Source organism: Sinocyclocheilus rhinocerous, unplaced genomic scaffold (genome assembly GCF_001515625.1).
Source record: "Sinocyclocheilus rhinocerous isolate Xijiao unplaced genomic scaffold, SAMN03320098_v1.1 scaffold354, whole genome shotgun sequence".
NCBI lineage: Eukaryota > Metazoa > Chordata > Actinopteri > Cypriniformes > Cyprinidae > Sinocyclocheilus > Sinocyclocheilus rhinocerous.
The window spans coordinates 75,097-88,696 of NW_015644627.1; the positions used below are offsets into that span (position 1 = coordinate 75,097).

A 13,600-nucleotide genomic window follows, 5' to 3' on the forward strand; every position below is an offset into this window, starting at 1 on the left:
ATATATATATATACTGTATATATATATATATATATATATATATATATATAAATAAAAACTTACTGAAACTGAAAGATTTTAAAAGCTTGCATTTTAGTAAAACTTTTTATTTGCAGATAAATAAAAATAAAAAGAACTATAGAAAAGCTGAGCATGCTTCTAAATTCTATTTAAAGTATCCTCACATTTGGTTTGTTTTAAGACAGTGAAAAAAAAACTATTTGAAGTACCTTGCACCTTGAAGCAATGTAGTGTAAACACCTTGATACATGAGTTTGGTAACAATTTAGTACCATGGAACATATCAAAGTATCATCTCAGTTATCGGAAATATGTTCTAAGAACATTTAAAATGTTTTAAAAACATTTTTGGAACATTAATGGAACAGTTAATTTGCAAACATCATGGGACTGTTACTTTTATATGTCCTCACAACATTCTGAAACATTTAACATTTTAAAAAAAAAACGTTAGACAAATGGCCAACTAAAACATTTCAGGAAAAACAACTTCCATGAACAATTTATAAATAATGTTTTTGTACTAATGTTTTGAGAACATTAAAGACCAGATAAATTGAAACAAATGTTCCTATAACGTTATTGGAAGAATGTTTGTTCATAACTTTGAGAGATCTTGCCAGAACATTAGCCAAGGTTCTGAGAGCATTCCCTGTTAGCACACACAGTATTCTTAATGCCATATTTGTACCATGGTAAAGCCACAGTACTTTTTTTTTGGGGGGGGGGGTAAAATCATATCTCTAGGAACTGATTAACAATGTTTTCCCAAGTCTTGCGTTTAGGATTAGTTAAGAAAACAACAGACTTTCTGAGTTTGTAACAATAGAAACTACTGTTGGCAGTTAAGCCTGCAAAACCATTTTAAAGAGCTTGCACTTGTTGCATAAGTACTGGTGTGAGTACCAGGTGGTACTGGTGCTGCCATTTTCAAATGCCACCTCAAACTCAATTCTGACTTCTGCCAGCACTTTGCACACCATTATGCTTTTAATGATGGTAATTGCTGTGCAATTAAACACTTGCATGCTGCATTTGCAGTGAGTGAGAGTTTCAGGTGCAATTAAACAGAAGCATTACAAAAATCTGCATTAAAACAAGTGTGTTTTTGTTTGGAAAGAAACTGGAAGAAAATAACACACGTCATGTGGTAAAGGAAGCCGATAAGATGTTACTGCAGATCTGGTCTGTCTCAGACAAGAATCAGTACACAGGGTAGCTGTGATGCCTCTTGGGGGGGAAAATGGCCATTTGTGAGCACTATCAAGACATTATTTATGAAGTGCTCCGCTGTCCTATTGGTTTTCGTTCACTAGACCCCTGGAGCAATTACAGGAGCAACACATCACAGCTCTCTCCATGAAGCCAAATGAGAAAGCGAGGGAGGAAGAGACCTGCTTCTTTCATTGCCATGGTGATAAAATGACATATTCCCACAGCAAGCCAATTCTAGTGCATCTCTGTCAAGTGTTTTTGTACGGCTTGCTATGCTTTTAAATTCAGCCCAGTCAAAATGTTTGTTTCTGTATGTCCATGCTAAAGTTTGCTGCTTCATTTCTGACACACCAGGTTCTATGCTACAGCTAGATTGTAGTGTGCCAAGCAAAATATTGATCCTTGATAATGACAGTCTTTATTTGCATATGTGGCTTTGCTAAAGTAGTCAAATTATGATACTTTAAAGTTATGATGTTTGCATTAGGTAACTGATTACATGCCAGGGTCAGAAATTAAAGGGATAGATCACCCAAAAATGTAAACTTCTGTCATCATTTACTCACCCTTATTTTGTTCTAAACCTGCATGAGTTACCATAAGCTGAATTGTTTCATAATTTATGAATTTTTCAACATTGACACTGTTACTGAGCTGAAGTGAATTAACATTCAATTGTTTCGAGTTGAATAACACAACTGTCTTTTTAGAGCTGCTTTACAGCAGAATTCGGATTTGTCTCATATTTGATGAGGTTTGCCCCATTGATTCTGTTATTTTCCAGTTCATTACTGTAAATCTGTATTGTATTGTACGACATAAATGAAGGTGACTTGACTTTCCTTACTAAAACACTAAAAGGAGATGTTTTGACTGAAATGCACCATAAACATATCATAAAAGTACTCCATGTAGTTTGTGTCATATATTCAGATCTTCTGAAGCAGGACAAAAATATTTTCATGATATGCTTATGGTGCTTTTTGAAACTTGAATACGATACCTGTCTGGGGGGAAAATGACCTAATGCCGGGTTCAGACTACACAATATTTTTGTCGTTCACGATAGTCACTGTGTCAGATTACACGATTTTGACTCCTAAAATCTTGTCATGTTGTGGACAAGAAACCCGTTGCTTCCCGACCATTCATCGCGTGCAGTCTTTAACGATGTGCGTGATGTCATCGAGAAGGCGGAACTAGCGACTGACTTCTGAAAACAAGAGTGTAAACATTGCTGAAGCGCTTCCGCTATAGTTCGCCAGCATTTTTCTTTCTTTGTTCTGTCGTGGTAGTCCCTCGATGACACATCATACAGGCAGGAGTACTGTTGCCACAGCTCCACGAACCTTTCCTCCATCTCATAATTCCACCTAGCAGCACCATCATCTCTCTTTCGTTTTGCCAAAATCGGGCTAAAATCGTGTAGTCTGAACCGGGCATAAGACATTCAAAATTTCCCCTTTTCTATTCCACAGAAGAAACAAAATCATACATTTCTGGAACGACATGTGGGTGAAAAACTATGCCATACTTAATTTTTGGCTGAACTAAAGGCAAAAACTAGACAAATTAATTTTCTTATACATTTTTTATTTTTACTCTCATTAATCTAATTATTCAGATGATTTATTTTAATGAATTGATCATATTTAAAGTATTTGAGAAATTATAACAGCATTTCTGTATAATAAAAAATATGGCACTCATAAATGTTATCGAAAAGTCAAAAGTCCGAGAAAAAAAAGTGATAAAGTGGCTCTTCATTTTCATTAAATGCAAATTTAACTTACTAAATTGGTCCCAGTCACATTTTTGATATGCATATCTACACATGAGCCATTTAAGTGGCAAACTAGGATGAAGAACCTGTAGGAAGCTGGCAATTAACATGCACTGAGACGGGCATTTTTTCTTCTCAAGGTTCAGCGTTACATATTTTGTCACATATTCAGAGATGTGATATTTAGTTGTGAGAACTTTTAGAGGAAGAAGAAAGGTACAAGCTTAATATACATGCCAGGTTAAAGAAAGGGTATTTTGCGTGTGTTTTCTAATGAAGCGTCAATGTTTGATATAAGATGGCATTCAGGTAAGGGACATACCTGGAGCGTGGCAGGAACATGGACTCTTTGATGAAGACCGATCCAGAAAGCAGAATGTACCAACACGTGCCAATGTCATCCGGACTGTGTGAGACAGAAAGAGAGAGGAAGATGAAGAACAATGTCACTCAGATTCCAACAGGAAGCAAAACATGCTTATTTCTAACATGTGGTCTGGTTTCCTGTATGGTTAGAGTAAAAGTAGCTGACACAAACACACATAACATCAATGCTTAATGTAAACACTCTGTCATAATTTTTGTTCTGTGATACACTTCTTTGCACAAACAAAAGGCGACATAAGGAGATTCCCAGAGGAAAACAGTGGACAGAGTGATCAAACGGCCAAGCGCGAAACACACACCATCTCTCTTCCTTTTGTAAGTGATGCCAGTTGAAATGTGACTGCTTGATTTATGTGTGTGTGTAGTATGTGTATGTATGTGTGTGTGTGTGACCTTTTTTCAGGTCACAGAGCAGTCAGGAACGTTAGACATCTTCTGAGGCACGCTGGGCCGATGCCAGAGACGTCCTTCCAGCTCCCGGCGAGCCCCACTCCACGTCTGCCTCTCCAGTAAGTGTTAAAAGTGCAAATGTGAAAAGAGGAGCAATCCAATGAGCAGCGGACATCTTGATCACCGAGTCAGAACAGCCGATACATACTCCAGTGAGATAACATGCCCAAAGCAGTGCTGGGGTTTATGAGCTGATAGACACTCCTAACAAGAAGCAAATAACCCAGCTACGTTTCACTGCACACTTCATTATTAGTACTTGTTTTTCATTTGATTTAATATGTTTTGTCTGCACTGGAATTCCTTGTATATCGTCATCTTATCAACATTTTTTTAAATGTTTATATATATATATATATATATATATATTTGTTTAATAGCATATTTTTATGGCTGAAGGGAGTATCACTGATACCAACTGATGTCTCTAGGAAATTTTTTATTTTTCCTAATATTTAACCATTGACTATAGCCATTCAACATTGCAGTATAATTGAGAGCTATCAATTATAACATTTATTAGACTTTAAAAATTACTTTTTCTTACAAAAACGCATCTATTCGCTACAGGAGGCCTTTGTTCACCCCCCGGAGCCGTGAGACACTTTTCTTCATGGATGGGCGCTTTTTATTTCACTTATTTTGGACTGAAGCACTGAAACACCCGCTGACTGCAATGATAGAATAGCCAGGACAATTTTTTATATAACTCCAACTGGATTCGTCCGAAAGAAGAAAGTCATATACACCTAGGATGCCTCGGGGTGAGTAAAACAATTTTCAGTTTTGGGTGAACTAACCCTTTAAAGCTACAAAAGTTATTGATTTCCTCTTTTTTTCTTTGATGAACAGACATTACAGCAGCTGGGTTATTAGGTTATTTTGGCTGCTTTAAGAGCTGCCGCTGCTGAACATGACGTGGATCTGACATGCTTCATATTTTCTCACAACTCTTTACCTTTTCTGACCCACTTCAGGTCTCAAAGTCTCTGCTAATGAGCTGTCGAGTTGAATCGGGTGTGTTAGATGAGGGAGACAGTGCTGGGCTGCTCCAAGACAGTTTGGAAAACCACTGCATTTCAGAGACATGTTCATAAATGTGACTCATATATAACAAATACATGCACGGTTTCAAGGCAGCTTTAATCGCCTTTTTGGTAACTTTGTGACTAAACTGACTATATAATTACAACATTACATGCTCGTAGTTTCATTTGCTCTTTAATATGAAATTATATACAGTGAGCGCCACTGCATTTGTGCATCCAATTGAAGAGCACGTGCTACGAGCACAGTATAACGGCTGACAGGACAGGAAAATTCATTTTTAGACAAAGTTGGAGTGCGCGTCTGAAAAGTCTCCCGTTTGATGTGGTCGTAAAGACATTCTGTGTCTAAATAAACGCAATTCTTGTCAAGAAAAAAAGAGACAGAAGCAGCAGTTGTGAGTGGGGTGATGAATCCTAGCTCCGGTCCTGCGTTAATTGCGTTAAATATTTTTAACACGTTAAACTGAAAAAATTAATCGCATGCATTAACGTGCTAATTTTGACAGCACTACAATAAACATAAAATGTTGTTTTGATACTCACCATCTTTAAATAAATAGATTTATTCGTAATGCTTTATAAGATTCTAGGTCTTTTCCACATTAAAATCGTTAATCACACAATCTGATTGTCAACATGTTCAAATTTTCAAATTTCTGATTTTCAAATTCTTTTTTTCTTCAAATCAAAGTTTGTATCGTCATGAATCACCTCATAGCTGGATGGTTTGGTTCATGGCTTACAATTCTTTAATAAAGAATTTTTGAAAATCCCTATAGGAAAAATACTTCCGGAACCAAGGCTACTGTTCCTAATCTTCTCCGTCGTCCATGCAACTCTGTATATTGGAACGCTCATCCAGTAACTGAAACCGGCATCTCTCATATCACATTGCAGAGTTGCGCTTAACGCAACTACTGGCATCTTGCGTGTCTGTTATCAATTGCAGTAAAAATAACATCCAAGAACTTCAGCGTTAATATTTCTGTAGTACAGTTTCAGTATTCGTCTTGCTGCTCCGACGTTCGTTTTGTACATTGTAATGGGTAATTTATTTTCTTTGCAAAAAATGTACAATAATATTACAGATACACCCATTTTGAAATCAAATCAAGATTTCACATTCACATTTATTTGTTGAGTACATACATTATCCCTTATTTAATCACTTAACGTTATTTCAGCCATTTAAAAGTCCATGTTTGTTGACAGATTGATTTCTTTATTATCAAGTACACAAACACTTCTCCAAACTTCTGGATGTTTGCCCTTAAATGAAAATCGCGCACACACACAAACAAATACTCGCTACATCGTCTCTATAGGACTAATGAGGCAGCTCCTGACTGCTCTCAAACGCAGCACGAGTGCTGCTTGCTTTTTTCGTTCTCTTTCTGCATTGCTCCCTTCATCATTGCCGCTTCTGCTCCCTCTTTTAATCGTTTTTCCAGAGCGTGCGCAGACAAAATGAAACACTCAATTATTAATCAGCAGAATGCAGAGAGAGAAGGAGAGAGCGGGAATGATGGAGGGTGAGAGACGGAGAGCGTGAGGATGTTCTGCACCATCAACAGAGCAGTGCTGACTGAACTGGGTCACTCAAACACTTCCAACGCTCATCAAATGCTCATCAAGCACACAGCAACAGCCTCCTGCCCCTTAGGAACGACTGGGGAGCAGAAACGAGAGCAGGAAGTCAGGCAAGGTTTGGAGGAATATGGACATCATGCATTCATCCCTGGGGGTTATTTATCTGCTAATTTTCATTCAACCTAAAAAGGTTCTTAGTTAAAAGTTTAAAATCCATAGACAAATATTAGGAAATATTATGATATTAATATTTGTCATAAAAAGTGCATGCCTTGTATTAAAGTGTTCATCCATTTACAAACGCACACCATTGGTAACCACTAGAGATGCACCGATACGACTTTTTCCAAAGTGAGCCAGGTAACAATCATTTTATATGGTGCAGAATGAGAGACGCCTGTAGCCTAGTGCATTTCATACAGGCTGCTAGTTTCACTTTCGCTTAAAATAAAGTTTGACATTTAAAATAAATTGTTGTTTATAGTGAATGCCCCAATAATTTTTGTTATTGTTGCTATAGTAAAACTAGCAACTTGGAAATATTCTGCTAACATTATACAGTATTTTATTAACTGTAGCAACAATTACTGCTATTTTAAAAATTACTGCTATTTTAAAGGCATTTTGCCTGAAACCATGGTAATTGTAAACATTTACAAGTTACAACCAACTTCATTACATATAAAGAAAAGTAAACCGCCTTAAATGTTTAAATTATATCTGTTAACGTTGACAGCCATAAAATATTAAATGCTAAAACTAAAATAATATAGAAAAATTAAGTGAGCTAGTGTATTTGCAAAGTTACTTATATCGTTATAGTAATTCCAGTAATATTTAAGTGACATTATGGAAGTTTTATCATTGTAAAAAATTACCAAAATTAAAAATAATCTTACATGCACATTTAAATCAAGCAAAGACACAACTGTGGTTCTATCCGTGTTGATGTTCCTGTATTTCTGGTCTGAGCTGTGTGTTTGTGCCCAGAAGCATCTTGAGGCATCTCTGATGGGAGTCCCAGCAGGAATACAGAGAGAGTGATGGGGAGAGGGAAACCTTCTCTATACCAGCTGGTGACCATGACTGTAGGAGAGAACCCTTCTGCTGAGCTGTTTCTGTGTGTGTGTGTGTGTGTGTGTGTGTATGCATGCATCAGACCAGGGTACAGAATGATGGATCACCCATGCCACTACCGAGCAGCACTCCTGCATGCACACACTCACATACAGACACACACACTTTTATGTGAATGTTGCCTGAGTACTCAGTCAGCAGCTATTCTTACACTCATAAAAGGCTTTTATAGGACTTTATTTCTGTTGAGGCTGATCAGATGCAGAGATGGTGGGATGACAGCAGCCTTACTAGAGTGTGACAACACAGATGAACTCAAAGTCATCTATAAACAAAGTCTATACTATAAATCTCAGAGACTGTGCAGTTCTACAATAATAAATATTAGTTAAATGGCATTTATTATTATTATTATTATTATTAAATCAACTAATAATGTTCAATAGATAATGCATGTTTTCTGTTATTACAATTTTTCTTTTATTTTTATTTGTTATTTATTAATTTTTTTCATTTTGATTTTTGAATTTCATGTTTATATATACACACTACCAGTCAAAAGTCTTTTATGCTCACCAAGGCTGCATTTACTTGATAAATACAGTAAAACCAGTAATATTGTGAAATAGTATTACGATTTAATGTAACTTTTCTATTTGAATATATTTTAAAATATAATATGCTGATTTGCTACTGAAGAAACATTTCTTATTATTGTGAAATTAACACTTTTATTTAGCAAAGTCCCTTTAAATTGATCAAAAGTGACAGTTAAGACATTCATGATTTTACACAAGATTTCTATTTCAAATAAATGTGGTTCTTTGGAACTTTCAATTCATCCAAGAATCAGAAAGAAAAGTATCACTGTTTCAACAAACATATTAAGCAGTTTTGGTGAGCATAAGAGACTTCTTTCAAAACATAAAAACATAAAAAACAACAAAAAAATGATGATTTTTTTTATTTTTTTTATTTTTTTATTCCAAACTTTTGACCAGAAGTATAATATGCATTCATATAAATTTAAATAAATACTCTTTCAAATAAATCTGATTTGATTTTGATTTTTTTTATTCATTTAAACCTGGAAATAAACAAAGTTTTAGTATTGAGAAAAATTTAAATCAAACAAAAGTTTTTGCACTACTTCTAAGGCACAAACCTATAACACTTGTAACACTGAACATGTGAACTCCTTTGTAAAAAGAAAAAAAAAAGTCGGATTTCAATCACAATCCAATGATGTTATTGCAATGTATAACAACATGTACTGTGAAGTATTGTATTGTGAGATCCCTGGTGAGAACCCTAATGCTGACATTAAATCAAAAGACAGGAAATGCAAAAACTATGTAGTTCTGAAGTTTTACACATCTGATAAGTAATGAAAAAAAAATATATATATTTTTTTAAAGCTACTATATTGACCACTGTGATATGAATCACAGAAAAATCTATATCAATCATCCACTAAAATAGAACAATTTTGTCTTCATTTATGATGTGGAAGTCTAATTCTTATTTAAGAGAATAATTAGCACAATCATGCGCAAAGTCCCTGAGGTTTTCAACTTAACAAAATTAAACACTGCTTAAACATTATTTACAGAAAGCAGTAATCAATGTGCCTCAGTAACAACATTAAAACCTTTATCACTAATATTTTTAGAAACCCCAGTGTGATGATATTGTCCTTCCAACCTGCTCAAAAATAAAGTATATAAAGCGTGTTGTAAGCGTCATGTTCAGAGGCTGTTGCTGTGGGAGTGGTTTGTTCCTGAGGGAAATCAGCAGCAGCACACACAAGTCTAAAGATTATTATTAGTGCCGAGCTTTAAAGCAGCGAGCTGTCTAATAAAAAAACAGTGGAGTGAGTCGCTGAGGAACGGCGTCAAGGCTGGTGTATCAGACTCAGTGGATTGTTAGTACTTAAATAGTCTGCCACTGGGAGTTTTGAGTAGGGTTGGGTATTGTTTGTTTTTTTATGATACCAGTGCATTTACCGGTGGATGACATTAAATAATGGCTTTATTATTGAAAAAAAACTTTAAATTGAACAATACAATAAAAGTTTAAAGTATATGTAAATATATAAATCTAAGTAAATACAAAACACAACAAATTTACATTAAAAATTCACAATAAAACCAAAGCCACCTAACCCAACTACACAGGGCTGGCGCTACCTATAGGCAGAGCAGGCAATTGCCTAGAGCCTCGGGCTTTGAGGCAGGGCCTCCATAACCGTAACATCCCCTATACGCTAGTCCACCAGTCAAGACAGGCAGCAAAATACTAGTCTCATTGTTCATTAGATAGAGTTGAATTGTCACTCACCTGCAATTAAACCAATTAATGTTGCCGTTTAAAAGCGGTCCTGCCTTCTGAATGTTTTCCATAACAAACACATCCTGCAGGTGCTGTGAAGCAAAAGGCTAAATAGGCACTCAAAGAAGTACTAGCAAAATACTTCTTTGATGACTAGCATTACTGGGGAAACCACTATATTTCTGCCGTTCCAAAAGCACCACCTACTGGCAGAGAATGAATTTGCCTTTTCAACCAGCCCGTCTGCTGTTTTTGCTCAGGCCAATATGAAGATCAAACAATATTTTAATGCAGCAAACACGCATAGTTATAACTGTGAACGGAAGGTTTGACAAGAAGCTAATGTGCCATCTACAAATCTAAACAATTAAGACAGTAAGATATATATTTATAGGCCTATGTTTTAAATTAAAGGGGTCATATGATGCTGCTAAAAAGAACATTATTTTGTTTATTTGGTGTAATGAAATGTGTTTATGCGGTTTAAGGTTCAAAAAACACATTATTTTCCACATACTGTACATTATTGTTTCTCCTCTATGCCCCGCCTTTCTGAAATGCTTCGATTTTTACAAAGCTCATCGGTCTGAAAAAGCGAGGTGTGCTCTGATTGGCCAGCTATCCAGTGCGTTGTGATTGGCCGAATTCCTCAAGCGTGTGACGGAAATGTTACATCCCTTACCATATTGTGATGCCTGCGGCAACCACATGTGACGACCCCGGGCTGGACTCCGCTTCGTCCATGGTGAAAGTCGATCCGGTGATCGACAGCGCAAAGTTGAAGTATTTTCTCAGCGACCAGCACGGATCAGCTCCAGGCATGACGAAGCGATATCGTCCTCTTTTGGAAGACCAAACAAAGTAGTTTCGCTTTCACAACGAAGCACACAGCGCCTTCACAACATGGTAGCGGCGGCAACAATACTACAGCGAGAATAAAAGTTACGCCTAGGCGCAATAATTAGCCTACTTTTGTCTTGCCCCTTTTCTTAAATGGTTTACAGGCTGATATGTGAAGTTTGTCATTTTATAAAACTTTTTTTTTTTTTTTTAAAAGCAGTTTATGCTTTGCCTCAAATTGCCCTCAACAGTTAAGCCCATCAGGAGAAGATTCCTGCTCAAGGGTTCTTATGTTTACATATACTTTTATCCAAAGCAACTGCATTGCATTAACATAGCCTATACATTTTTTAGTCATGTTCATGCATTACCCGAGTCTGAACCCATGAGTCTAGCGTTGCTAGCACCTTGCTTTACTGATTGAGCTATAGTAGTTTGTCATTTTATAAAACTTTTTTTTTTTTTTTTTAAAAGCAGTTTATGCATTGCCTCAAATTGCCCTCAACAGTTAAGCCCATCAGGAGAAGATTCCTGCTCAAGGGTTCTTATGTTTACATATACTTTTATCCAAAGCAACTGCATTGCATTAACATAGCCTATACATTTTTTAGTCATGTTCATGCATTACCCGAGTCTGAACCCATGAGTCTAGCGTTGCTAGCACCTTGCTTTACTGATTGAGCTATAGTAATGCTCTTCAACAGACTTTCTCCTGCTGCCCAAACTCATTAATGCTGTTAATCCTGAAAATGCAACTGCAATAATGCATATTTTGGTTCTAAACTTTGAATTTAATTCAGTTTATTTAAACTATTATTAAAAATTTAACTGTAAATGGAATTACTCATTTACACAATTAACAGAAATCGCAAGAAAAGTTTGCTGCCTGTATACCGGTTTTATGTGGCAAACCTAGATTCCACCCATCATTCTGCTCTTGCCTTTATTTCCATGACAATATGTTTACTGACATGACATGGCATTGTGGCAACAGCCAATCACATTACTTTTCCGGTGCTCCACGAACACGATTGGCTAGACTCTGCTCTTGGGTATTTGCAAAGGCGATCTGATTGGCTGACGCCTGCATTGGCGCTTGCAAAGTTCAACACTTTTGCCGCAAGCCACGCCAGTGACATGATGCAACGGACCCACAATTCAGTTTGGCACCCATTCAAAGTAAATGAGAATGCACTGTAGCACATATTACATAGAATCAACTGGCCTAAAAGTGACCTAATTCGGCAGCAGTAATTAACAGTTAATGGCAGCAACTTTCAACTTTTACACAGGCACAAAAGACTAAATGCTATCAGAGACGATGAGTAAATGAGACGTTTCCCTTTTATGGACAAGGGGCAGTGACCCACGGAGGGAAGCACACACACTTCATCTTCCTCCAGGAGAAAAGAAAAATGGAGTGTGAAATTGGAGGGAGGTGTCTGGGTCTACCCAAGGGAATATATATGTGTTTGAGCGTGTGTTGTGTGTTAGGCTACAGAACCAAAAAAGCAAGAAGTGTTGGGTGTCAGACAATGCCAACACAAACTTCAAACAGAGTCGAGAGGATACAAGTGAGGACTTTTTAAAAACACACCAGAAACCCTGTATTCCTCATAATGCCATTTTCAGCTACTAGAATACTCATTGTAACACAACAGAAGGCTCATGCAGCGCTGAATATAACACTTTTGCTTCAGCGAATTCACATCTCACCTTTGTAATTTGATAAGTCTTCTCAAAAGCAGGCTATATTTATCATCACTTCTGGAGTGGCACAATGTTTGAAGATTATTTGTGGCTATGCATTGCACATCCTACAAAGGCTTACAGAAGCATAATGGCTTTAAATGAAAGGAGATTGGATGGAAAGCATGGTTGTTACTCACTAATAAAGCACTTCGTTGGCTTCATGTCTTTCGTAGCGGACGGTTTCACACATTATCCTGAAAAAAGAGGACAGGAGAGAGAGAGAGAACAATAAATCAGTGACATATCCAAACGTAATGGTTCCAAAAGAAGCAATGAACCTCATATTTTTGTCTGCGATTATGAAATATCGTGCTGTGAAACCAAAATGGATTTCAGGACCATAAGTCTTGTGGGTATTCAGGTCTGGTTGGCATTGTGTTCAAAAAGAAAAACAATACAGACTGCCTGTTGTTAAGAAAAGCAAGGACAAAACCAAACTCTGTTTGTGCATGACATATTTCAGTGTTGGTTTATGTCAGAAGTGCTGTTTAAGCAAACTCGGATGTATCCCCACAGAACAAAACATTCCAAAGGACAAAAACATTCTTTAAAAGACATTCCTTAAAGTTCAGCTCAGTTGGAGGGTAGAGAGTCAACCAAGTCCATCTGACACATTCCTGAAGATGTGTACAGACCACTGAAGGGGTGTTGGAGGGGTCAGGTAGGGTTTGGAATGTTCTAGAACAGTGGTTCTCAAACTGGGGTACGCGTACCCCTGGGGGTACGTGAGATGACGGAGGGGGGTACGCGAACAAAATTCAGAGTTTTGGCATTCATTTAATTCTACCCCAACTTAAAGTAACATTAAAACCGAACATGTATTTCTGACAAGCAAAATGCCGCTTTTAATGTAAAATCAGGAAAATGGGAGTGCCGTAAACTGTCAAATACATGATATCCAATCAGCTTACCTCATCTTTTGCGGTCAAAACTAACTGCATCCACACAAGAGGCATGCGTATGTTAGGATGCCCGCTGAATATGCTGCTTTAGCAAATCGCGCTGATGTTCAATGTATCTTTAAAGTAGATCTTCACTTAATAGCATGAAGAGCAAATATTGACACGGACTGAGATCGATTTAAACTCTCTTCGATACAGACACA

General features: G+C 36.9%; 1 protein-coding gene across 4 annotated transcripts in view; it reads right to left on the reverse strand.

Moving 5' to 3' along the window:
- Positions 1 to 13,600, reverse strand: part of LOC107758567 (rap guanine nucleotide exchange factor 2-like) — a 122,359-nt gene that overhangs the window by 69,475 nt on the left and 39,284 nt on the right. For all 4 annotated transcript variants that reach the window (XM_016576335.1, XM_016576337.1, XM_016576336.1 and 1 more), the window contains exons 3-4: positions 12,633 to 12,689; positions 3,342 to 3,425 (exon numbers count right to left, since the gene is read on the reverse strand). In XM_016576335.1, coding sequence (XP_016431821.1) covers positions 3,342 to 3,425; positions 12,633 to 12,689 — 141 coding nt within the window. The remainder of the gene's footprint in view (positions 1 to 3,341; positions 3,426 to 12,632; positions 12,690 to 13,600) is intronic.